Source organism: Akebia trifoliata, chromosome 1 (assembly GCF_017979445.1).
Source record: "Akebia trifoliata isolate Shusen 1 chromosome 1, ASM1797944v1, whole genome shotgun sequence".
Taxonomy (NCBI): Eukaryota; Viridiplantae; Streptophyta; class Magnoliopsida; order Ranunculales; family Lardizabalaceae; genus Akebia; species Akebia trifoliata.
In genome coordinates this window covers 4,783,635-4,808,756 of record NC_141375.1, presented here as the reverse complement: position 1 = coordinate 4,808,756, position 25,122 = coordinate 4,783,635, and the positions used below count along the sequence as shown (strand labels likewise).

Genomic DNA, 25,122 nt, shown 5'->3' with positions numbered 1-25,122 from the left:
GCGTAGCAAACTGAAGAACCCGAGAGGGGGTTCGATTAATAAGATAAACAGCAGTAAGAACTGCATCGGCCCAATAAGACTGTGGCACGTTCATACCCATAGAGATGGCACGAGCTAACTCTAGAATATGACGATTTTTCCTCTCTGAACGACCATTCTGTTGAGGGGTCTTAACATTGGACATTTGATGCTCAATGCCAGAATCTAAGCAAAGTTTTAAGACTTCACTATAGGTGTACTCAGTACCATGATCAGAACGAAAGGTCTTGATGGTACGACCAAACTGGGTACGAACCATAGCAAGAAACTGTTTAAAAATCCCAAAAACCTCACTCTTGTGTTTCATAAGATAGACCCAAGTGGTACGACTATGGTCATCAATGAATAAGACAAAATAACGAAAACCTAGAGTGGATGGGACTGGGGAAGGACCCCACACATCAGAATGAATTAGGTCAAATATAGCAGGTGCAGTAGTATTCATACTAACAGGATAAGAAGAACTCACATGTTTAGCTAATTGACAAGTTTCACAAGAAAAATCAAGTAAATGGGTATTATTAAATAAAGTAGGGAACATGTGTTTCAAATATCCAAACGAAATGTGGCCTAAGCGTAAGTGCCAACGCATTACAAAAGCCTTATTAGATTTACTACTACTACTAATCTGGGAAACAGAATGAGTGCTAGGTAACTCGGGTACGTCCAACAAATATAGTCCATTCACTTCACGTCCAGTGCCAATCGTCCTGCTCGACCCCAGATCCTGAAAGACACAATGAGAGGGATAAAAAATTACACTGCAATTCAAATTTTTTGTAATGCTACTAACAGATATAAGGTTAGTAGTGAGTTGAGGAACATGCAGTGTATTAGTCAAGGATAAAGAAGATGTAATAGGAACATGACCTTGACCAGCTATAGAAGACAATGAACCATCAGCAAGGCGAACCTTGCGATGACCAGAACAAATACTATAAGTATTAAATAGAGAGGACGTACCGGTCATGTTATCGGAGGCACCAGAATCAATGATCCATGGTGAGAAAATGGTGGAAACACTGTGTGCGGATGCAAAGTTACCTGAGTGAGCGAATGTAGAGACCGGCTGAGATGAGGTCTCCATCTGATTGAAGAATTTCCTGAACTTGTCAAGCTCAGCCTGGGAAAGAGATACCAAGTCTGATGAGGATGTACTAGCTGAGGGAGGTGCTGAATCAGTAGTCGACTGAGAAACTGCATGAGCTGAAGGTCGTTGAGACTGTTGACGTTGCTGATTTGGACGACCATGAAGTGCATAACATCGAGCCTTCACATGACCCAACTTACCACAATGATCACACTTATGTCGCTGACGGGTAGGCATAGACCCACTAGAGGATTGCGGTGAAGATAAACGAGTAAGCATAGCAGAGTGATCTCCCGCAGAATGAGGTAAGACAGCAGCGCGACGACTCTCATCAGCCAAGACATACGAATATGCGGTCTGTAGGGATGGAAATGGGTCCATACCCAATAAATGAACTCTCGCATACTCAAACTCATCCCGGAGACCAGCTAGAAACTGAAAAAATCCGATTCTTATCTAGAATCGACGAATATAATGTCTCATCAAGAGGGTCCTTCCAGGCATAGGACGAGGAATAGAAAGTCAACTCTTCCCACCGAGCACGTAGCTGTGATATATAGGTGGTAACTGAAGAGTCTCCTTGTGAAAGACGAGAAATCTCACGCTCCAAGTTGAAAATTCTGATGTTGTTCTGACGTTGCGAGTAAATGCTCTTTGCGGAATCCCATATCTGTTTTGCTGTCAAGGAAAACATAAAACCAGCTGCAATGTGTGGTTGCATAGAAGTGATTAGCCAAGAACGGACCATAGAATCATTAGCAAACCAATGTGAGTAAGAACTATCTGTCTGTGCAGGTTGTTTGTCCGCTCCTGTAAGGTAGCCAATCTTCCCTTTTCCACCAATGAACATTTCAACTGACCGTGCCCAAAGAAGATAATTCGGACCATCTAATTTAACTGTAGTAATTTGTATACCGGGAAAGTCGGTCAGATGAGAAGGAGGACCACTCGATCCATTACTATTACCAGTGATCGAGGAAGAAGATATCTCAGAGGCCATCAAAGAATCCGAGTACTGTGGTTGGATGAGAGTTCAAGTAAGATAATGACGCGACTCCCTAGAATAAAGTGATCGCAGCACCCTAAAGGTGACAATACACGATCGAAAAATAAGTGGAAGCTGATTAAACACTACTGTAGGTTATCCGAATAGTCATTCTCGCAAGTGTAGAAACTAAAGGAGTAATATTGCTGTTAGAACAGCCCCAAAATAACACTGTGTTGTACTCACAGACCTCCGTAGGTCTTTAAAAACAGCTGCTGCTGCCCTTATAAAACTCTTACTGTGATCGAAAACATAAATAACAGCCACCTGCTCTGGTCTCAAGGCTCATAACAGAGGTTATAGTTTCGTACCCAACAAAACACACACTTACTGGTAAAAAACAGCAGCCTGCTGTGATCGCAGGGTTTAACACACACTTACCAGCGTCGTACAAGAGTCGCCTGCTCAAAGGGTATCACCTACTGTGATCACAAGACCTGAACGAAGCTATCTTGGGTGTCGCAAGACTCACAAACATCTACTGTGGGTGTCGTAAGATCTGAACGAAGCTGTGTTGGGTGTCGCAAGACTCACAGACATCTACTGTGAGTGTCGTAAGGCCTAAACGAGGTTGTTTTGTGTGTCGCAAGACTCATATACATCTACTGCTGTGAGTACAGCATCACTGCTGTGAAGAAATCCAAATCGCAGGCTGTAAACAGTCTTAACTCCCTATCGCATGATGCGATTAGGGTGTGTATACACAGAGGACCCCCGTAGGGGTGATAAGAATTGAAAAACGAGAGAGAGAGTGCTGATTATAGGGATGAGTTTGTTGTCGGAGTTTGTCGCAGAAGAGGAAGAAGTGGAAGATCGATGGAGGCTCTGATACCAAATTAAAAAAGAGAGAAACTTTATATTTGATTAATTAGCCCTAATTAGGCTTTAAAGGTTACATAATCTAAAATAGATGAAAAGACCAAAAAGGACACTACTACTTATTTTAACACAGTCCATTGGTGTATGCAATTTGCTTACAATGTAGTGTTAGTCAATGTGACTAGAGAGAGAGATGGGGGCATGCAAATTAGAAGCTGGGAACCAATTATGAGGGGTAATGGCAACAAGTGATTGAGTTCAGTAGTTCCTCATAGAAAATTGACTCTAGAGCATTAAATTTCGACATGTCACCAGAAAATATATCGAAATATTTCCATTTCCACATGGTCCAACACGAAATTTAACCGTCAATTTCTTTGTGTATATTTTGGTGGAAATCACTATTCATTTCGCAAAACATTTCAGTGAATAGTGAATTCGATAGAAATAATCAAATTGTGTGTATAAAATGCAAGATTTTGGTGAAAATATTTCGATGAAGAGTAAATTCTGACCAAAATATTCAAACAAAGTAGGCAAACACAATCGTTCATGTTCTAATTAGTTAGATACATTAGTAACTTATTTGTACATATTTAAAAGATAAAAAAAAAAGTATGTAAGATAATATATATATTTTTTATAGATTATCATAATGTAATGAAGTAGTACATAATAATTTGTTCATTTAAGAAAGTGGTACACATTAAAAAATTTGTAACTACTCTCATTTCCAATAAACATATACTTGTTCAGGTGTCGGATTCTTAGATTCTCATGCCAACGAGTAGTGAAAAGTTACTAATCTTCATTTCCATAATTCATATGGCTGTTTTTTATAGTTTGATGAGTTATGAATATGTTTTCACATACATTTTATCATTTCCTAAACTTTCAATGAAAAATTCCTTAATTTTCTATCATTTCATAATATTTCCATCATTTCCTTAAACATTGTATGATTTCCACATTGGTTGAAAATCCATTTCCCAAGACGACGGAAATATTCATCGAAATTGAAATTTAATACCTTGCTCTAGAGATATGGTAATATGGAGAAAACAAAATTGTTCGACATACTGAGAGAACAGAAAGCACCCCTTGTTTCAAAAAGAGGATGGGTAATTCACATTTAATTTGATGGTCAAAGGTGAATTGAAAGCTGAGCAATAATAGTTCTACTCCTTGGGAAAAAATAAAGAGTGATGAACAAACTGTTGGAACTCTAAAGCAGCAATGTTGTAGTGTGTGTCGTTCCATGCCATGAAGGGAAAAACTTGAAAAATTGGAAGTGTAAAGATATTATTGAGGAAAAGTAGATTGAGGTGGTTTAGTCAAATGCATCAAAGATTGATGACAACACCAATGAGAAGGAACAAGTTGAAGGTTCTGAAAGAGAGAAAGGAGGACTAGAAAGGACGTGGATTCATGTAGTGAAACCAGAAGACACTTGAATTAACATAAGATACAGCTTCAATAGAAAGGAATCAAGGAACTTCGTGACTCATTCAAACTTTGAGGTCATTGGTTCAAGTCATTCAACCAACCCCAAGTATTTTGGGTAAGTTTTGTGATGACTGATGACAATGAGATGTTGCATTTTTCTTAATTTATAATCTATGGTGACTAAAATTCATAATAAACTTATTTCATGTATTGGTGTAAATATTCTTTTTCCTTTAAAAAAAATGTATGGATGGAAAAAAGTTAGAGAAAGTATGACACCAAAACAACAGCAAATTCCAAAAGTATTATTGCAAATCAGAAATATATCATTTCCAGAATCAATTAGTTGCATACCTTTCTAGATGGTCCTGAGCCAGTTCTTGTAGCCATTGGAGGATCCAACTATAAACCAATCCAAAGAATTCATTAGTAAAGTAATTAATATAGTTAATATAAATCTAGAGAACATAAACAACAAATTAGTACAAGGGAAAATATCACCATCCTAGGGCCTTCATTTACAGAATTATGACAATTTTTGCAGTGATTTGCAAGGATAAGCTTGAGTTTTCAACAGCAGTACTCATATATCAGAGAAACGAAGGAAGAATTTTCCAAAAGATGGGTCATACTCTTGGATTTGTGGAAAATTATAATAAAAATAAAAATAAAAATAAAGGGCCAATTTAAGGAAATCACTGGAAAAACAAAACCAAAAACAACTCTAGGGAAAAATACATGTTCTCAATCTCCATGAAAACATGCATGCTTTATGCATAAAAGCCATCGATTTTGCTAAACACACAAATCCTTGGATACCAAAATATGCCATGTAGTGCCCACAAAGGCAATTACAAACCTGACAACATCATAAAAAGGAAGTCATATGGCATTCATTTCAAGCAAGATTAAAGCGTCAATGCAACAGGTTAATAGCATTCAATTGCAAAGTAACAAACCACTCCAAAGTTGAAAAAAATAAGGAAAGCATTGAATTCTCATAGGTTCATACTTCATCGAACTTCAAAAAGTTCTGAGTATCTAGCTCCCCATTGATCTCTGGTTTAAACGCTGCCTCCGTTTCATAGAGCTTGTCCCATACAACATCCTTGAACCAAGGATGGACCTGAGATAGTCCAATTGCAATAAACATAAGGACGAAAAAGTTAATTGCAAGCAAAGGGATAACTATACAACAGATTCAGCACCATACTTTTATTTGGTATGCTCCTCCAGTACCTAGCCTGTGGTCAACATCACATAGCAACCTACAGATTAGATCCTTCGCCTCAGGTGTTAACCTTGAATCTTCTGGAAATTTTAAGTGATTTCTCCAGTGCACAATCTGAGAATCATCAAAGGAACACTGAGTCAAATAAGCAAATTTCCATCCTTTCAATTATACACGTGCTCAGGACATGGTGGACTAGGCACTGAATGAGGAGACAAATTGAAAGGATTATATATATACATAAGATACGAAAATACGAAACCATTGATCAATTTATGAAGGATAATTTGAAAGGGGTAGTTAAAAAAAACCAGTTACAAAGGAAACGAAATTTACCAACATCTATAAATCACTAAAACTCATAATTAACACGAATGGATTTAAAATGGTAACAACTCCTCATGGAGACTACATAGCTTTCTCATAGAATTGAGCAGAAATAAGTTGAGAACCACGATGCCATTGCATGACACTTAGTGCATGCTAAATTCCTTCCAACTAATTTTGAATAGGAATTTCTTGATTACAATGATTTTCAATTATATTGCAACAAAGATAGAAGTCTCAATGTATTTTTTGTCATCAATTCCCCGAGAGTTTGAAGGAGTTCAATTTGAGAGTGTTTTATTTATATGGATGATGCTGTATTAGTGATTTTCTTTTTAAGAATAGACATATATATATATGGGTAGCATGGGCTAAAGTTTCGGAATGGGCTGATTTTTTGTGAGGGTGATCTCTATGGTGAGGAGGTCATCCATACAAAAAAACTGCCAATTATGAAACTTCTAAACCCAGTTTATAAGTTGAAGAATCGTGGAACATCAATTTTTACTGTTAGTTTATAAACTGCTTTTGATGGGGTTAGAAGTTACGAAATGGGCTGATTTTTGGTGAGGAGACCATCAGCCCATTCTGAAATTTCTAACCCCAGTTTACGAATCATAGACTGTCCATTTTTTGTTAACCACTTTTGATGGGGTTAGAAGTTTCAGAATGGGCTGATTTTTGGTGAGGATCACCAAAAACCAGCCCATTCCGAAGCTTCTAACCCATATTTTCAAAACACGTTGACTATATCATTGGCTAGCAAACCTGTCCCATATATAGATTGTGACAACGCTTTTTGTCTAATATGGATTAGAAGTTTCGGAATGGGCAGATTTTTGGCAAGGATGATCTCCTCACCATAGAGATCATCCTCACAAAAAATCAGCCCATTCCGAAACTTCCAACCCCATAAAAAGTGGTTTGCAATAAAACTTGATGGTCCACGATTCTTCTACTTGTAGACTAGGGTTAGAAGTTTCGGAATGGGCTGATTTTTGGTGAGGATGATCTCCTCACAAAAAATCAGCCCATTCCAAAACTTCTAACCCTATCAAAAGTGGTTTACAAAAAGACATTATCACAATTGTTGTAAAAGAGGAAAAATTATAAAATTAGAGAGAGATTATTAAAAAAATCTTAAAGATGATGGGGTAAAAAAGGAAAGATAGTAAATTTAGAGGGGCATTATTGAAAAAAGGAAGGGGTTGGGGAGGAGGAGAGTAAAAAGAATAAAGTTGAAGGGGTAAGAGAAAAGCAATAAAGTGAGTCACTATTGCTAGATGGGACGTTTGTCTCTCACATACTGTTGTGTTTTATTTTATAGATATATAGGGTGGCGTTTGAAACTTCTAAATCAGCCTCACCAAAAATCAGCCTATTCTGAAACTTCAAACCCCATCAAAAGTGGTTTACAAAAATTGGATGGTCCATGATTCTTCAACTTGGAAACTAGGGTAAGAAGTTTCGGAATGAGCTGATTTTTGGTGAGGATGATCTCTTCACCATAGAGATCATCCTCACAAAAAATCAGCCCATTCCAAAACTGCTAACCCCTATTTTGAAAAATGTTTGGCTCTCTTTACGGACTCTGAACGCTTCCCATATATATATATGGGTGACGTTCCTACGACCCTTATTACGACTCACATTGCGACACCGTTTTTGTCTTATATGGGCAAAAAGGTTTGGAATGGGCTGATATTTTGTGAGGATGATCTCTGTGATGAGGGGATCATCCTTGCAAAAAATCATCCCATTCCAAAACTTCTAACCCCATCAAAATTGATTTACAAAAATTGGACGGTCTAAAAATTTTCAACTTGTAAACATAGGGCTAGAAGTTTCATAATGAGCTGATTTTTGGCAAGGATGATCTCCTCACCATAGAGATCATCCTCACAAAAAATCAGCCCATTCCAAACATTTTTGCCCATATAAGACAAAACACGGAGTCGCAATGTGAGTCGTAATAAGGGTCGTAGGAACCCGACCCTATATATATATATATATATAGAGAGAGAGAGAGAGAGAGAGAGAGAGAGAGAGAGAGAGATTATAGTATGCTGACCTTTCTGCAGGTGGTTATTGGGTCCTCAGAATAAAATGGGGGGTAGCCAACAAGCATCTCATACATAATTGCCCCTAGTGACCACCTGCAAGCAGTCCATATATACGTAAATGGAAAAGAAACAGTGTATATTCCACATAAGAATAAGCTGCAAGTTACGCAGCTATAAGTACTGTGAGTAAATTTTGTACATCATGTGGTTTAAAAAATAAATAAAGTAATACCCTCTGAGCTGCCACGGAAACTCACAGCTCACAACCAAAGGAAAAGCAATCATAAAGGCAATAATTCTTGCAAAAATGTTATACCAGAAAGAACACAAGACCTCATGTTTCACCCATGCGAGCAAGCAAATTACATGAAAATATAAAATTAATATTTTTGTGCAAAGTAAAGGTTGAATTCTTCATATAATAGAGTATGTGAGACACTGAACCTTTGTTGCACAAGGTTTAGCGGGTGACGAAGTGAGGAAACAACCTCTGCAAAAATAAGTCTGAACCAAACTATTTTAAGAAGCCAGCATGGGAGCTGCAACTTGAGTAGAAGTTTGCTGCAACTAAGCAATTGAACATAAATAATTAATTGGCAAAGCCAAAGAAAGAATTATTCTTTTCTTCCCCCTCAAATTGTGCATGGATACTTTACACGCCCAACTGGCTAAAAACATGTTCTAATTTTGTTTTAATGAATCCTTTAGTGAGAATATCAGCAAGCTGATTCTCAGTTGATAAAAAGGATAAACAAAGATCTTGAGAAACAACTAGCTCAAGAATGAAGTTATAGCACGATCATGTTGAGTTGGATTATATGTTATGCTAATAGCTGCCTTCTTGTCACAAACGGCTTCATAGGAGTATCAATTTTAACTCCCAAATCACGTAACATTACTTTCAGCCACAATAACTTCACTACACCATGCACCACGGCTGTTAATTCCACTTCAGCATTAGACCTAGCCACCAAGGTATGTACTTACTCCCCTCCAAGTAACCAAATGCCGCACCCCCCGCCCCACACACACACACCGACCCACCCACAAAGTGTAGTATCCTGTAGTTGACCTTATATCATCTACATCACCGGCCCAATTTGCAACAGTGTAAGTGAGAGAGTTATGGAGTCTGCATAAACTGATTCACCACACTTCTAAAGATGTTATGTTGAGTCATATAAGAGACATATCTTAGCATGCCAACAAGCCTCTGATACCTCTCTTTGTTTGGTAACAACTCCTCTCACTTTGACTCACTTATGGTTAGAATCAATAGCTCATCTGCTGGTCAAGATCCTGGCTTAATAGTATCCCTCAGTAAGTCTAAGCCTCTTAAGGTATACTTCCTCTGAGATGTAATGATACCTTTCTTTGGATCGAGTAACCACTATACCTAAAAAATACTTCAGATTTTCTAAATTCCTAATCTTGAATTCCTTTATCAGAAATTCCTTCAATATTTGAATATCCTGACAGTCATTCCTAGTTACCACAATATCATCCATTTAGACAATCAAGGTTATAATCAACGTCACAAGAGAGTACGACTAGCATGACTTTGAGAGTAATCAATCTTCTTCAGCGCCTGACTGAAACTCTCGAAACCTAAATCAAGGAAATTGCTTGAGTCCATAAATTGACTTCTTCAACTTACAGACTTTTCCTTCACTGTTGGGATTGGGAAAGCTGAATACAATGAGACATGAGATTATGATGGAGGAAATGAGAACATTAATAATAATAAAAATCCACATGGAATTGACAGACTTAACCTCACTTTATCACAAACTTGTAGTTAGATCAATAGGAGTACATGTTGGTCGAGAACTTACCTTAGCAGTATCCTTCAGTGAGCCTAAGGTATACTTCCTATGAGATAATATATCTTTCTTGGACCGAGTAACCCCTATACCAACATATGTGTGTATACACCCTTTAACAACCAACTTGACTTTGATACTAATGTGAATAAAAACTTAAAAGGAATATAGGAGAAAAATATAAAGAAGAAAGGGGGAAATTAGAGGAGAGAAAAAAGTTTATTCTGACTCTCCTCCCTTAAACATATAAAAGAACTTTTGAAGATTGCAACCACTCCCTTACAATGCCCTCAAATTACATAAAATACCATTCCACAGAATAAGTCAACAATCTTTTATGTAAACCAGGGTACACCATGGCTCAATAATAAGTTTACTAATTTTGATCTTCATATTTTTACCATTTACATTTTCCCCTTAATATGCTAGAAACCTTTTAACATGAGACAAATAAGAGAAAGTTGATGAAGATGGACAGATCATATATAATGATGACAGTTTGGATTGAGGTAGAAAGATCTAAAGAAATGCATGACAAAAGGTATAAACCTAGATTGAGTTCATCATATTACGTCTTAATCCAAAATATTGGAGTCAACAACACGAATTCTCTTTCACCATTCGACTCTTGGACCTATAACTCTTGCTTTTGGGACCAGTTAGTAGGGACTTCCCGTGCTCTCATCTAATGATTTTTATCTTGAGCCATATCTTCAATCAAGACATGTACCTTCATGTCTTTCTCCTATTACATTTGTCCACATAATTTTCGGCCTTTCTCTCCACCTTTTAAAGCCTTCAACTAGCACCACAGGTGTTGTTATTGGTCTTCTCTATACATGATTGAGCTATCTCAACCAACTTCTCTTTACTATATCATCGGTTGGGGACTATTTTACTAGATTTTCTCAAATACACTTTGTCTGAATTTGTTTTTCTTAGTCTTACCACTCATCCATATCAACCTCATCTTATATGAATATGTTGTTTATTTTATTTTTTTATCAATAAAGATGTTTTATTAGAAAAAGGAGAAGAAAACAACAGCGGGGTCGAGAAAACCCACCCAATACAAAGAAAAAAAAAAACAAAGAGAGCAAAGCACAAAAACACAAACAATCCAAGACCACCAACTACACTCACTACAAGGAACACATCCTATCCCATCTCACTACAAAGTCTTCAAAGAAGACCCCTTTGAATTCCTTGTAGAGTTTGCACCATGAGAACATAATCTCCAAGATAGAAAGAACTAATCCTTCCAAAGTGGAAACTTTCCCTTCAAAAATACTTCGGTTTCGCTCTTTCCAAATACCCCAACAGATCGCAAAAGGGGTCAAGTACCAAAGAATCCGCTTAGATAACGAGAAACAACCTCCCCACGCCAACCAAACCTCTAAAGTCGACTTGACTGAAGTAGGAAAACAACCCGCTAGTCCAAATAAAGACATGAAATGTGACCAAACGTGGTGAGCTACCCGGCAATGAATGAAAAGATGATCTATAGCTTCCGCCTGAGAGCCGCACATACAACACTGATTCGGAGAAATAAAGCATTTTTTGATTAATTGATCCAATGTTGCAAGTCTCCCCAAAGCCGCCAACCAAAGGAAGCAAGATATCTTGTGGGGTATCAAACCACCCCAGACAAGAGAGTGAGGGAAGGTAGATACACTTTTTGGAGCAATACCAACATACAATGAATATGTTGTTTATTGACTACCCAACATTCAGCTCCATAAAGCATGGCTGTTGTTATCATTGACTTGTAAGATTTCTTTCTAGGGTTAAATAATGAAATAGAATACATGTTGTGGGCATCAACGCTAGGCAAAATGCATAGTTGATGTTGAATACTTTTAAATTATGTTTCATTTTATAATCTTGAAAACTTAAATATCAATCGGTAACCTACAAACTATAAGGCTCTTTAATGAAGATTAGGGAGGATTGGGGATAATCTAGTCACTTTCATTTTTATTTTCTTTGTCAATATTCCATTTATTTTTAGTCAAAAGGTCAAAATTGATAGATAATCCATGGATCTATCTTTAATATTAGTGGGTCCATTAGTATTTAATCTACATCTTTCCAATTTGCAACACTTTTCGCTTTTTCCCTTTATATTGTGAATTATAGAAGACCTCAAGTATCAGTGGCAACCTTTCTAAATGCATGGCTCTTTCATATATTCCATTTCCGTTTTTGTCTTCTAATAATTAATTTTGTCTTTAATTTTTCCTTAGTAAGAAGATTTGAAAAATATGTTTTTAGGACATCATTGTGGTGGACAACCTTCAAGTACAATGTAGGTGATTTATCTGGCATCAAAAATTGGGGTAGGAGGGGGTGTTCACATTTGCAATAATCTCCAAGAAAGGAAAAGGGGCCATGTGGCCTGCTGCGAACAAACTTCTTTATGCTTATGTAAAAAGTGTAGCACATCTCCAGAACTCCAATTTCCTCACACTAAAAGAAATAAAACCAATTTCCGAAGAAGAAATAGTCATTGTAAAACCCAAATTTTCTTGGGAGTCATTTCTAGCTTCTATAGAATAAGAATGCATCTCAAAAAAGAAAAATTATGGTAAGAAAAAGGTAAAAAAGAATCAAAATTTAAGATCATGCAAGATGGTGAAAGAACCAATTCTAGTTCAAAGCTCTGGTTTATATTACAAACCAATCACATTCCATGCCATAGCCTTTCTTCAATAAAACTTCAGGAGCAATGTAGTCTGGTGTGCCCACAGTGGAAAATGCCTGTAAAGACAAAACCAATAACCTATTAAAGTAATACAAAAATTCTTATGAGAGCACAAGAACTACAGCTCACCACAAAACGGAAAGATCACAATTATGCCATTTGTCTTTAGTACAAGAAATAAAATATAAAGAAATGGTTGGTTCCCTAGATTTTTTTTTTGGGTAACTATAAATTTATTGTTGAAGAAAGAAGAATGTACAAGTTAGTCGAGATGTCAACTTAAAACAAGAAAAAGGAGATAAGGATACAAAAGCTACTTGGAGCACAACGACTCCCAACTAAAAACAAATCTTCAAAAAATACACCTCTGAACTCAGCAAAAAGTTTACACACACACAAAAATCCAAGGATCGACAATCTGATATCGTGATCGGAGGCTCCACTCCTTGAAAGCATCTCTTATTCATTTCCAACCACAAACCCCAGCAAAGTGTGAATGGAAGTAATCTCCACAATATTTTCTTCATCCTAGAGAAAAGGGAATGATCCCAGCTTTGTATAGTAGAAACAACCTGTAGACACCCAATTTTGGCCGGGCCCTTGATGCAAAGTGTCCCAAATCTACCAAAATTGGAATGGGCAACCTTCAAAAAAATCTCTCTTTCCTTCAATAAATGGCCTAAGGCCCTTCCCACATGGCCCATGGGCAACCATAGCCCAATTCAACTCAACCCCTTTACTACACTCACTCAACCCACCACCTAAGCCCATTGGACTCGACTCAACCCATCACCATACCTATTCAACCCACTACCCAATCATTCTACCCAAACCCAACTCTCAACCCAAGCCCTAAAATCACAACCAATCACCCAAGATCATCAAAGTGGGTCACCACCTCAGCTCACCTCTCTCATTCAATTACCTACCCCCATCACCTTTCTCTAAAAAATCATCTACCCACATCTCAACCCACACCTTTCTCCAACCTACTCTCATCATTCTCTACAAACCCATCTTCACAAGCCAAACCCACACCCATTCTCGCTAATCAACTCGTCTAAACACTCATCTCCAATCAACTCATCTAAACACTCCATCTCCATACCTTTTGGATACATGTCACCACATCCTTCACCCTCCCAAAATCTAATCACCTAATTCCTTACATAACCCATTCTTCTAATCAAAACCCACTCCATTCAACTCACCTAACACTCAATCAACAAACTGCCCTCTTACACCCCCCATTTTCTCAACCAAACACCACATATTCCCCCACCTAACACTCAACCCAAATGGGTTGAAGGATCCAACCCATTTGAGTTACAAATGACTCACTTATACCCCCTTCCACAAATACCCTTCCACCACTCTCAATTTACATACACCCCTCTCACAAACCTCACACCATTTTACCCCTTGTCATCATTTCACCCCATTCTATCCCTAAAAATAAATCCCAAAATTCTATAAAACCCCTCATTCTCAACACAATTCCTCCTCCCACATGCTTGAACTCCCAAGACTTAAATAAAAAAAGAGTCACTCTCAACTTTCTCTACTCACTCTCAACTCTCTACTTACTCTCAAGTAAACCAAGACAAGCAAAAGGAAGCACATCTCTTAAAAGGTCAAGAAGATCAAGGTGGGTTTTTGGACAAAAAGAAACAAATAATCCCCCTTCTCTCCCTTCCACTTCCCCTCTTCTAATTCTCATATTCTCCTTATACTTGTGCACACACCACAAAAGGTTGGAACCATAGAAAGGCCCCTTTTTCAATAAAGAGGCCTTCAACGATTTAAACCAATATCAAAATCCCTCGTATTCGAGGGCACAAATCGAATCTTTTTAACTTTTTTTTCTTTTTTCTTTTCAAATCGACTGAATCCAAGGTTACCACCAACGGTGGAGGGAGTAGGGTGCCTAACACCTTCCCTACTCCCTAATATGGACCACCTTACATAAATCTAAGGTGTGTCAATGGACTTTATCCGTACGAGAGTCACTAATAGAAAATGGTTTTTCAAAAAATACTTTCCGGGTGACCATTCACACCCTTTTTACAAAAGAATGGCGGCGACTCCAAAACCCAAAATGGGAGAGATATTTGGAAACGAGAAGCTCATGTCCACACAACCGAGTTTGGGAGTACCCAAGTGACATAAAAAAGGGATCGGAAATATGATCCAAGGGAAAAGGCAAAGGGACAGCTAAAAAAAATGAGGGTCATAGATTATGTTGGGTTCCATTCAAAAAGAAAGAAGGAAAGAAAAAACAATAGGAATATGTCCAAAAATTTTAAATGATTAATAAAGTTAACCAAGTCCTATGCATATTTCTTGTTACAACTCAGGCATATACACTCCGTCAAGCAAAGATTTTGACTTTTTTTATATAGATAAAGAGAATGCATTAAAAAGAAATCGAAACGCAATTGAGGGAACCAACCCAACAGAACAGTACATAAACCATACAACTAAATCAAGCACTAAGACAGAAATATTACAAACCCAATCCCACCTCTCTATGAAATAATCAAAGAACACTCCCCTAAACTCCTTGAACACCTTGCACCAAAGAAACAAGAAGCCAAAACCGATATGATAATATCAAACAACGAATTCTCTTTATTGTTAGAAATCCAGTTGTTCCCCTCTTTCCAGATGCCCCAGCAGATTGTTAGAGAAACGAAACTCGATAAAAATTCATCAAACAAAGAAATTTTGGGGGTATATAACTCATCAAAAGGGAAGCCTGTAGATTATATAGTTTTGCCGGCATTAACTAATTTTGGAACATGATTAGAAAGCCATATTTTGACTTGGACATTTTCAGGATGCCACTGGTAATGGCAAGTGCTTCTACTTGTGCAGATTCTATTACAATACGAACTTGATCAGTTGATACCAATTGTCTTGCTTTTACTTGTATATCAAGAGTTACTCCACGCATTGTTTGGGTTATGTTTAAGGTTTGTAGAAGCTTGTGCGCTGCCCAATTATAAGGTTTATATTCTAGCCCTGCCCCAGGTTTGGTGCGTCTCAAATTTGTGCAGTCGTTTTTTGAGAAATGTTAGTGATGACCAAATCAAAGAGGTGGGATAAGAAAAAAAAAACTAATTAGTTGAATAAAGAAATTAGTTACCTTTATTAGTAGCAATTTTATATATTCAAATTTGTCATAAATGAACTAAATTTCCCCTTAAACTTGGGATGGTTAACATTCTTTAAGGCACTGCTTTAAGAATTGTAACCAAGAGTTTCCACACTATGTATATGCATGAGTACATATATCATATTTGAGTAAATATACACATACAATTTTAAAGGCAACAATATGAGCAAAAAGTGATCTCAATTTTTTGGCCACTTTTTCATGTAAGATATAACCTTCACCTTCACTTTATCTAACATATATATAATAACAATTAACATAAAAAAATGGTAGAAGTTTCTTTAAAGCATCTTTTCCTCATTATGTCATTTCTGAACAGGTTCCTTGATGACAAGCATTAAGTCTTATTTTGAGGGCACTTCGGCAATATTTATTACTTATAACAAAAGGGGCCTGTTGAGGGAAACGGGTGCTTTTACCATTTTTTCCAACAATTCCCTTATAGTATTTTTTTCCCTCCCATTTATCACCAAAAAAATTTTGTTTTTGTTCCTTCCTTTCTTTTCAAGGAGTTTACATCCTTTCACAATTCATTCCTAGACAACAATATTATAAGCCAACCCCTCCTCCCCACTCTCTTCCAAAACAGTTACTACAGGAAAGATGTCTAAGAAAGAAAAAAAAAGTTGCCTCCCATATTTCTCTCCTTTAAAATGGCATAAAAGTATTTTCACTAGGATTTCCAAAACTTATAACCGCCTTTTTGATAGGTTAAAAGATTTATTAATAATGCAAAAGAGATAGGAGGCCAAGATGGTCTACCTACCAAAAAACATAAAGCAAGCAAAAGCAAAGAAGGAAGCAAGAAACAAAGCCTTCGAGATAGCATAATAGATCCCACTTACACCAAAAATCCTCAAAAAAGACCCCATAGATCCCACTTAAACTAAAAATCCTCAAAAAAAGAACACCCCCTCCTCCCCCACATAAACTCCTCGAAAACTTTGCTCCGGTAGAATATAAGCCCAATTATGAACATGGGGACCTCCTCAAGGGTATGCTCCTTCCCTCCAAAGACCCTACTGTTCTGCTTCATCCAAATTCACCAACAAATGGCAAATGGGGTTAAAAACTTATAACCTTTAGTCCATGATTCAATCCATTACGTCTAGTATCTGGGTACTATATGGGTGATGTGGATCAAGTGGAGCAACTGGCCATGAATCTGGACCTTCCCACATGCAAAGGGTACTCTTTGAAATTGTACTTCAAAAACCACACCACTTTTTTTTTTTTTGATAACCAAAATTTTATTAAAGGAGGACAAGAAGTCCTCGAAGGAAACCATGAAGGAAAGAGAAAAAACAAGAAGAAAGGAAAAAAAACCACCACACCACAAACACCTCTCAACCCACAACTCTCAAAAACCACACCACTTGAACCAAGCAAGTCTCAATCAAGACTGTTTCTTCAGTTTGTCAACAGAACATGATAGCGCACATCCATGTCATGCATAAGAGGGGACTTCATACATCACGCACAATATGGCCCACTTGACAATTACTCAATTCCTCCCTATTTTGTAGTTTTTATTTGTTTTCTTAAAACATGAGCGATATGTCCATGAAGTCCTCTGAGTATTGCCAATAATAGAGACTTGGGGGGGGGGGGGGGGGGGGGGGGGCATGAATCTTACAACAATTTCATTTACTGAAATGAAATAGTTGTAAGATTAGAAAACGTATTCAACTTTTTTTTGATAAATAAAAATGTATTCAATTTCATACCAGCTTTCTCCGGTTCATCTGCCAGTGTTGAAGTTGTTCGTGGGGGCTTTTCCACCTGCTCCAATTCTCTGTGTCTGGGAAGCATCCATCAATATCCATTGATTCCCTCAGGTTCTCATCAGCGAGGGGTTCATTTTCTTTAAGAGCAGACAGAGTTGAACAGTCAATAGGCTTGCAAAGCCCAAAATCAGAAAGCTTCATGTGACCATTCTTGTCCAACAGAAGGTTGTCAGGTTTAATATCTCTGAAAAAGACATAGTCGCAAACATATTACATATAAGTGAAATGCAATCTCAACTGTGCCAAGAACCCAATCACAAACGTTCAAACCCAATTCAAAGGATAATCTTGCTTCCCATATGTCAGTTTAACCCAACCCATTTTAAATTTCTTTTTAATCATAAAAAAAAAAACAAAGTTACCAACCTGTGAATGTAGTTATGTTGATGAATGGACTCTATGGCCAGGACACTTTGAGCAATGTAAAATCTAGCCACACTTTCAGTTAAGGTGTCTTCTCTTATCAGCAGAGTCATCATGTCACCACCAGGCAAATATTCCATAATAAGATACAAGTATTCAGGATCTTGAAATGAATAGTAGAGTTTCACAATGCAGTGACTGGCGACTTCTGCAAGCAAGTTCCTTTCAGCTCTAACATGTTCAACCTACGTGGAAAAACATATCAAGAACAATAACCAAGTTTGAAATAGAGAGGAATTTAAGGAATACAAAATGGATTACAATAATAAATGATGAGAACTTCTATTGCCACACCAACTTTTACTAATACTAAGCCAAGATGTGTGCTAATTCTTTGGTGATTTAAATATGAATTGGGGTGGCATTAATAAAAGTTGGTGTGGCAATAGAATTCTCTAAATAATTCATTCAAACTGGATAAATACAGGATTGGACAAGCCTGATAAAAATCGCATATAATGCAAGAAGAAAGTGATCATAGTTACTTCATAACACATTCAACTCAAGTTCAAAATATTGTAGCAGTAATCATATTGCTTCCAGTGCAATGCTATGATCCTATCATCATTTTCACAATCTAAAACAGGATATACGTGTATATCATCTCTCCCTAGTTCCAAATATTGTAGTCTGCAACATGAATCATATGTTGTAAATATATGGCTTTGCCTCGTCAGGAAGATAAGTGTAATCGGGGCCATTCATAGTGGCTGACCGGGTTGCAAGGACCAAAACATGAGTTTTATAAGCAGGCATTCTTCTTATCGCAGGATCCAATCTCCCGGTCTCTGTGGAAAGGAAAACAGAAATTCACATTCTTCCTTTCAGGAAGGAGGATTAGGGAAATCCAATTGATTGACAACTTGAGGCAGCTTGGTGGTCAAGTTCTATGAACAAACACCCTCAAGAAAGACAAGAAGACAAAAAAAATGGTTCATTTTTTTATGAGCAGCTTATTTTGGGAAAACGGATGGTCATGTGTGAATTCTTTCTAGATAAGCGTGACCTGATTTGTTCCTTATATCTGATCGAGGTCAGTTTCATTTACAAGAGTGAAGCAAGAGTAAAGGTCTTCTAAATTTCTCTAACCGTGCTCCATCTTCACTCTATAAAGTTTTGCAGATAATGAAACTGCTCTCCATGCATGCATACACACGTTGTTGTCAGAATCATTCCGAATCATAAAATCATAAGGACTGGGATTGGATTCAAATAGGTATTCAAAATGTAGTAAGATTTGACAAATATTTCCTTACGAATTAATAAAAAAAATATGAACAATGTCCAAAAAAAATACAATATGCCTTACGAATTAAGAAAAAAATATGAACAATGTCAAAAAAAAATACAATATGCATAAAATCTTCCATGTTTTGCCATATAGAAACATATTTTTGTAATTTTCCATAGTCCACAAAGCATGCAGTGCACCACAAAATATTGCCATGTATACCAAACCTCTTCATAAGAACAAGACCATAAGAATGAAAGAAAACACAATGCTTATGAATCTACCGAAGATTTGTACCAAAAAAATTTGGTTTTTTTTCAGAAACAGGGGAAGAAGACAAATCAGTCTCAATTGGTATTTTTCACTTTCTCGTATCTTTGAAAAATTGGAATCTTTGGTAAGTGTTTAACAGATATGCATAAAAAGAATGTATTTAGCTTCTTCACAATGTCTTGCAAACATCGGTGATATCTGAAAAAAAAATTGTGTTTTTTTCCTACAGTTCTTTTTCCCCACCAAAGTGGAGACTTTAGGGAAGAAGAAAAAGGAGATGCATGCGCGCAAGGGGAGAGGGTGAGCGGCAACAGTGTCAAGTTGCTTGAGAAGGAGTGGGCTCCACGACCCACTTACCAAAGAATGTGCTTGGAAAAACATAAGTGTTGTGAGACCCACACACACACACAATTAAAAATGAGGGCCTCATGAGGGTGTGTTTTTGTATATCAAAATGGTGTATTGACATATCCCAACCACGTATACATGGGTATCATTTTCACGAAGAAAAAAAACAGTCCTTGACTCATCTCCATGTGCACCCCATGAGCGTGTATGTTTTGTGACAAAAACAGTGCCAACACATCCCAACCACAGATATGTGGATTTATTCTATTAAGAATCCATGTTTAAATCGGGTTTCATTGTTTGGGGAGATGTAATTATCTATTGCTTTTGTTTTTTGTTTTAGTATTTCTGAGGCAGGTTACTTGGACCTTCCAAGTATGTACCTTCTTCTCATTTTTTTTTTATTAGTACTTTCTTCTCATTTGTTTTTGGTTGAGTGCACATTTTCCTCTACTCTCAGCTGTGTCATATTCCAGTTAAGCCTCGTGACCCTCTTATTCATAATTCTCTCCCTCTCCAACAAATCGGTCTTTGGAGTAGTTGGTTGATTAACATTTTTAACTTCCTCTCCATCCTTTAGAGAACATGTGAAGATGACTAGAACACAGTATAATCCCAACCAATATATTCATAGAAACTATACAAATTATACATATACAAGGAAAAAAAATTACAACCTCCCTTATCAAAGATTTATTAGTTTCAGAGATTCCGTGAGTAAAAACATAAATTTATCTAAGGTGTCTAAGAAAGCTGTAATACTAAATTGCTTGGTTTCAAAACCAGTGGATCATAGCAATGCTAACAAAGTGAGCAAAACATAAACTGTATCTGGACCATTAAGTAAAGTTGCAGCAAACAAAACAGAACTCATTCACCAAAAGACAGAATGTATGGTTCCTTCTGCTGAGTTTAATGAATACGACATGTAAAATATGGTAATGAATTTGATCTCACCTGGCCCCTGCTAAGCATTTCTGACTTCTTCAACTTTTTCATGGCATAAATATTGCCAGATGTCTTCTCTCGACACAACCTAACCTGTATTTAACGAACTATAAGGATCCAAATCATTTCTGAAAGACAACATAACCAAACTTAGATCAAAGGAAGGAAGAAGGTAAAACACATAAGTAGCCCAAAAATACTAAATTAAAAGAATTGCATAACACCCACACTGAAACAACTCTGAACAATTAAATTGCAGTCAAGAGGAGCATGACATCAACAAAATCTACAAGCTAAAATACCTCTAAAGTGCATTTTATACTTAGAGCTCGCCATAACATCCCAAACTCTATTGATCATCTATTCTATGCTGTCATATAGTTTTACCAAACAATTTTTCATGTTGAAAGGCGTGACAACTTATATTGTGTGCGCATTAACAATATATTTCCATGGATAACATTTATATTTGAGCCTCATGCATTCCTCAGACATCACGTAGATGATCTTCATATGAAACAAGTGATTGTTGTGATTTGTGCCAATGGTTGCCAAAATTAAATTGGATCATAAAAACTGTAAAGAGTAGGATTAAAATTGAGTTGGATTGAAATCATCTGACCATACTTATTAGTAAAAAAAATGTAAGATCATTGGATTCATAAAGATTTTTTACGAATTTAAAATAACTGAAATAATATAGCAATGCAAAATATATGAGAAGATTTAGCACAAACACCTGCGAATATGACTAAACAATCTACCTAAAAATCTTGATTTACACTATATAGACAATATTCTAATCTCACAATTATATATTTATAAAAATAAATAAATAAATAAAGTGTTTTCTCAAAGGAATCAAATTGCTTATCATTAATACAGCAATCTACGAAAGAAAGAAAGAAACAATTGCACAATCCTCACTTCTTCAGCAAACTAAACAAGTTCCTGTCTCTCATCAACTGTCTCAATTCTCAATCATGAAGTTGTGTGTATGTACATGCATTAATTGTCATTTGTGTTTGGTTTAGGTTTAGAAAATCATATAATAACTTCCCTTAGTATTGTTTTAAGGTTTAGAAAAACTAAAAATAGACATAAGCGTCATTGTCTTCACCTACAAATGTGCCTTGTGAATTCAAAATATAAGGCTCAAATTGTGAATCTTACTCAAACCGCAGGTTACAAAAGGAATCACATGGTTTTAAACTAATGGACTCAGAGATAAGATTCAAAAAGTTTGGGTAAGATTTGATTCGACTAAAACGATTCAAATTGCACGAGCTTTTAATAACACTAGCCATGAGCATGTTAATAACTTAAGCTTTTGGAGTGTTAGGCGATCGATTCATATCAATCAAATTAAAAGGCAAACTTATAAGATGATCGAAGACTAGCTATCCTATATGGAGCTTAATGTTGGGTGATCAAGAAGCATCATGTCAATAAATTGGGCTTAACAGAGACGATAATGTTGAGATAGATCAGTGGATGACTAGGGAAGATAAAGTTAGAAAAGAACAAATTGGAGAAAATGCACTAGTAGCTTCAATAATCAATAAACTAAAAGAAAGTTGGCTAAGATGGTTTGGGTGTTGCCGATAAAATAAAAAAGATGGTTTTGGTGTCTTCAGGAAAGGCCAATTACAGCCCCAAATAAAAGAATATTCAAGTTGAAATTTCCAGAAAAACAAGAAAAAGACCATGAAGTGAACCCACTTTCAATAACAGCAGACGTGGCTCCGGATAGAGTGGAATGGAGGAACAATACTCTTTTAGCCAACCCCAAATATAATGCTTTGTTGTTGCCATGATCATAGAAAATTTAAGCAAGGCAACCAAACTAAACTTGTATATGCATATGCACACATTATGCTTCTGCCCAATATTGATGACTCTTCAACAATAGACAAGCCTTCACATTTCCCGGTAGAATGCTATAGCAAATCAGAAGGCAGGGGCATTCATTTTAATACCATTGTTGGAGAAAACTTGAGGAATCACAAACCTTCTATTAAGGGGGTGGATGGGTTCAAGGTAAGAAAGAGGCTAATAACCACGACTTTCTTTCTTTCTTTTTTATAGGTTTAAGTGTGAAGGCAGGGTTTTGATCACAGGTGCATTTTTTTTTATAGATAAATGCAGATTTAAGAGTGGTCGATGTAACCAACAAAAGAGTTACAATAGACACCACCCTAAAACAGTCAAGATAATCCACAAACCCTCCCATCTACCCATGAAATTGTCAAAGAAGACACCTTTGAGCTCTTCAAAGGCTTTACACCAGAAAATAAAAAGCTTTTGATTGACACTAGGATGCTGTCTAGCGAGGTTTATTTTCCTTCGATGATCTGGCGATTCCTTTACTTCCAAATACTCCAACAAATGGAAAAGGGAGTTAAGTGTCCATAAGATTGTTTTGCCATCGAGAACATATGGCCTAAACCCTACCAACAATCGAACAGACCTTTCACAGTAAGTGGAAGGTAACCTGAGACACCAAAACGCTCGAGGAAGTACATCCAAAACCCATGGGCTACGGAGCAATGAATCAGCAAATGACTAGCCGATTCTCCATCACTCTTACGCATCAAACAAAAGTTTGGTGTACAATGGTCGTCCATGGTACCACCAAAGACAGACTTTACCACCACACTGAAGTGGCACCTTCCAAGGGAGAGAGAGAGTTATTGCTTTTGAGAATAACATAATTACAGAAGAATAATTCAACTCAAATCCAAAGAGAAGGTCTAAAAAAGGAAAAAAATAGTAAAATAAAATAAATAACATACAAAAATCAGGTGGAAAACTCATCTATATTGAAATGGGTAGTTAATGAATGAAAATTAAGGAAATGGTTAGAAGATATTGACAAATATAGTCATTTTGTAGTGGGAGCTCGGAGCGGCGTTTTGTACCATGTATTGATTTACCATATGTCTTTTCAAATCTCCAAATTTTCACACTCTTCGTTCATAAATTAAAAGATAAAACAGATAACACATTACAATTGAATCAGGAATATCTCTAACCTCTCCAAAAGCTCCTCTCCCAATAATGGTTAAAAGCTCAAAATCATCAACACAAATCTTGTGTCTTTTGAGGCGCATAAACTCTGTCTCTTTCCGCTCCAAATCCTTGATTAAATTGATTTCTTCCTCCTTAGAGACAGCTAAGGAAGCCAACCTCCTCTCTAATACCCAGCGTCTGCCATAAAACAAAACCATGTCAAGAATGTATCAATATCTGAAACTAAGACTGATTTGTCTAATCAATATCCACTTCTTCCAATGGTGTAAGAAATTGACATGGTAAAATAGTGAAAAAGAACAACAATAATGAAGTCAAACACTTAAAATATGAGAACAAAAACTGTTAAATCTACAAACTGATGCAAAGTAGACCGAAAATGAAATGAAAAATACAAAAGAGAAATTCCTTCATAAACTAATGAATGTTAGGTTTAAGTTTAGAGTTAATGTATCGTGTTGGCAGCTTAAGCACTTATCTTAATTATCGTGAGCATTTTGCATATATTCCTACCTTATTGTCATGCCTCTCTTATCATCAGTGGTAGAGCATATTATTTTAAGATAAGATGGAACAGACATCATCAATTGCTTCTCCTCCTCACCCCCACCTGCATCCCCCACAAACTGACATAACCATTCCTTTCAATGGGTCTTATTTTAGGTCCCCTATAATTTAAACAAAATCTTGTTCAACATGGTTTCCATTTTATTCAGATTTAATGTTTAACTCCTTCTCTACAGGCAAGGGATCCAGGTATTGTGCTCATTTACTTTCAAATTCAAAATGCAAGTTCACTTGAAACCTAGTAACAAGGACATGACAATTCTAGGAATTTTCCATGTTAGAAACAATCAATAGATATGTGAGATGGGCAGGACCATGCCTTAGGAAGCAGAAGTCCTGAGTTCGATTCCCCTCCTTGGTGGCCACCCTCTAGGATTTATCCTAGTACATTTGGTATGTGTGGAAGGGGTGACATGCGTGCCCCGAGGGATTAGTCGAGTGCTCTAAGAGGCTCGGATACCCAAGGTATCAAGAAAAAAAAATAGATAAATGCATACCGACACAAATCTATGGTACTATCACCTTTTATTTTAATGATTTTTTATAAATAAAATAAAATACAATTACTTCGGAAAAGATGTCACCGACCACCATAATACATCCCCCATATACTAAATTATTAAGTTATTAAACACAAACATTGTTTGATATTAGAAATGTACTTTTTATGGTATATAAAAAAAATTTCTTTTTACGTATTATTATATTTCTTTCTATTTTTACATCTAAAAAAATTTAAATACAGCT

General features: G+C 36.6%; 1 protein-coding gene across 1 annotated transcript in view; it reads right to left on the bottom strand.

Moving 5' to 3' along the window:
- Nucleotides 1-25,122, bottom strand: part of LOC147410492 (uncharacterized) — a 33,035-nt gene that overhangs the window by 6,851 nt on the left and 1,062 nt on the right. Inside the window, exons 2-10 of the mRNA XM_086436007.1 lie at nt 23,811-23,985; nt 20,785-20,868; nt 17,919-18,160; nt 17,493-17,736; nt 12,564-12,643; nt 8,069-8,153; nt 5,653-5,784; nt 5,452-5,565; nt 4,794-4,841 (exon numbers count right to left, since the gene is read on the bottom strand). Of these exons, the coding sequence (XP_086292133.1) occupies nt 4,794-4,841; nt 5,452-5,565; nt 5,653-5,784; nt 8,069-8,153; nt 12,564-12,643; nt 17,493-17,736; nt 17,919-18,160; nt 20,785-20,868; nt 23,811-23,985 (1,204 nt within the window). The remainder of the gene's footprint in view (nt 1-4,793; nt 4,842-5,451; nt 5,566-5,652; nt 5,785-8,068; nt 8,154-12,563; nt 12,644-17,492; nt 17,737-17,918; nt 18,161-20,784; nt 20,869-23,810; nt 23,986-25,122) is intronic.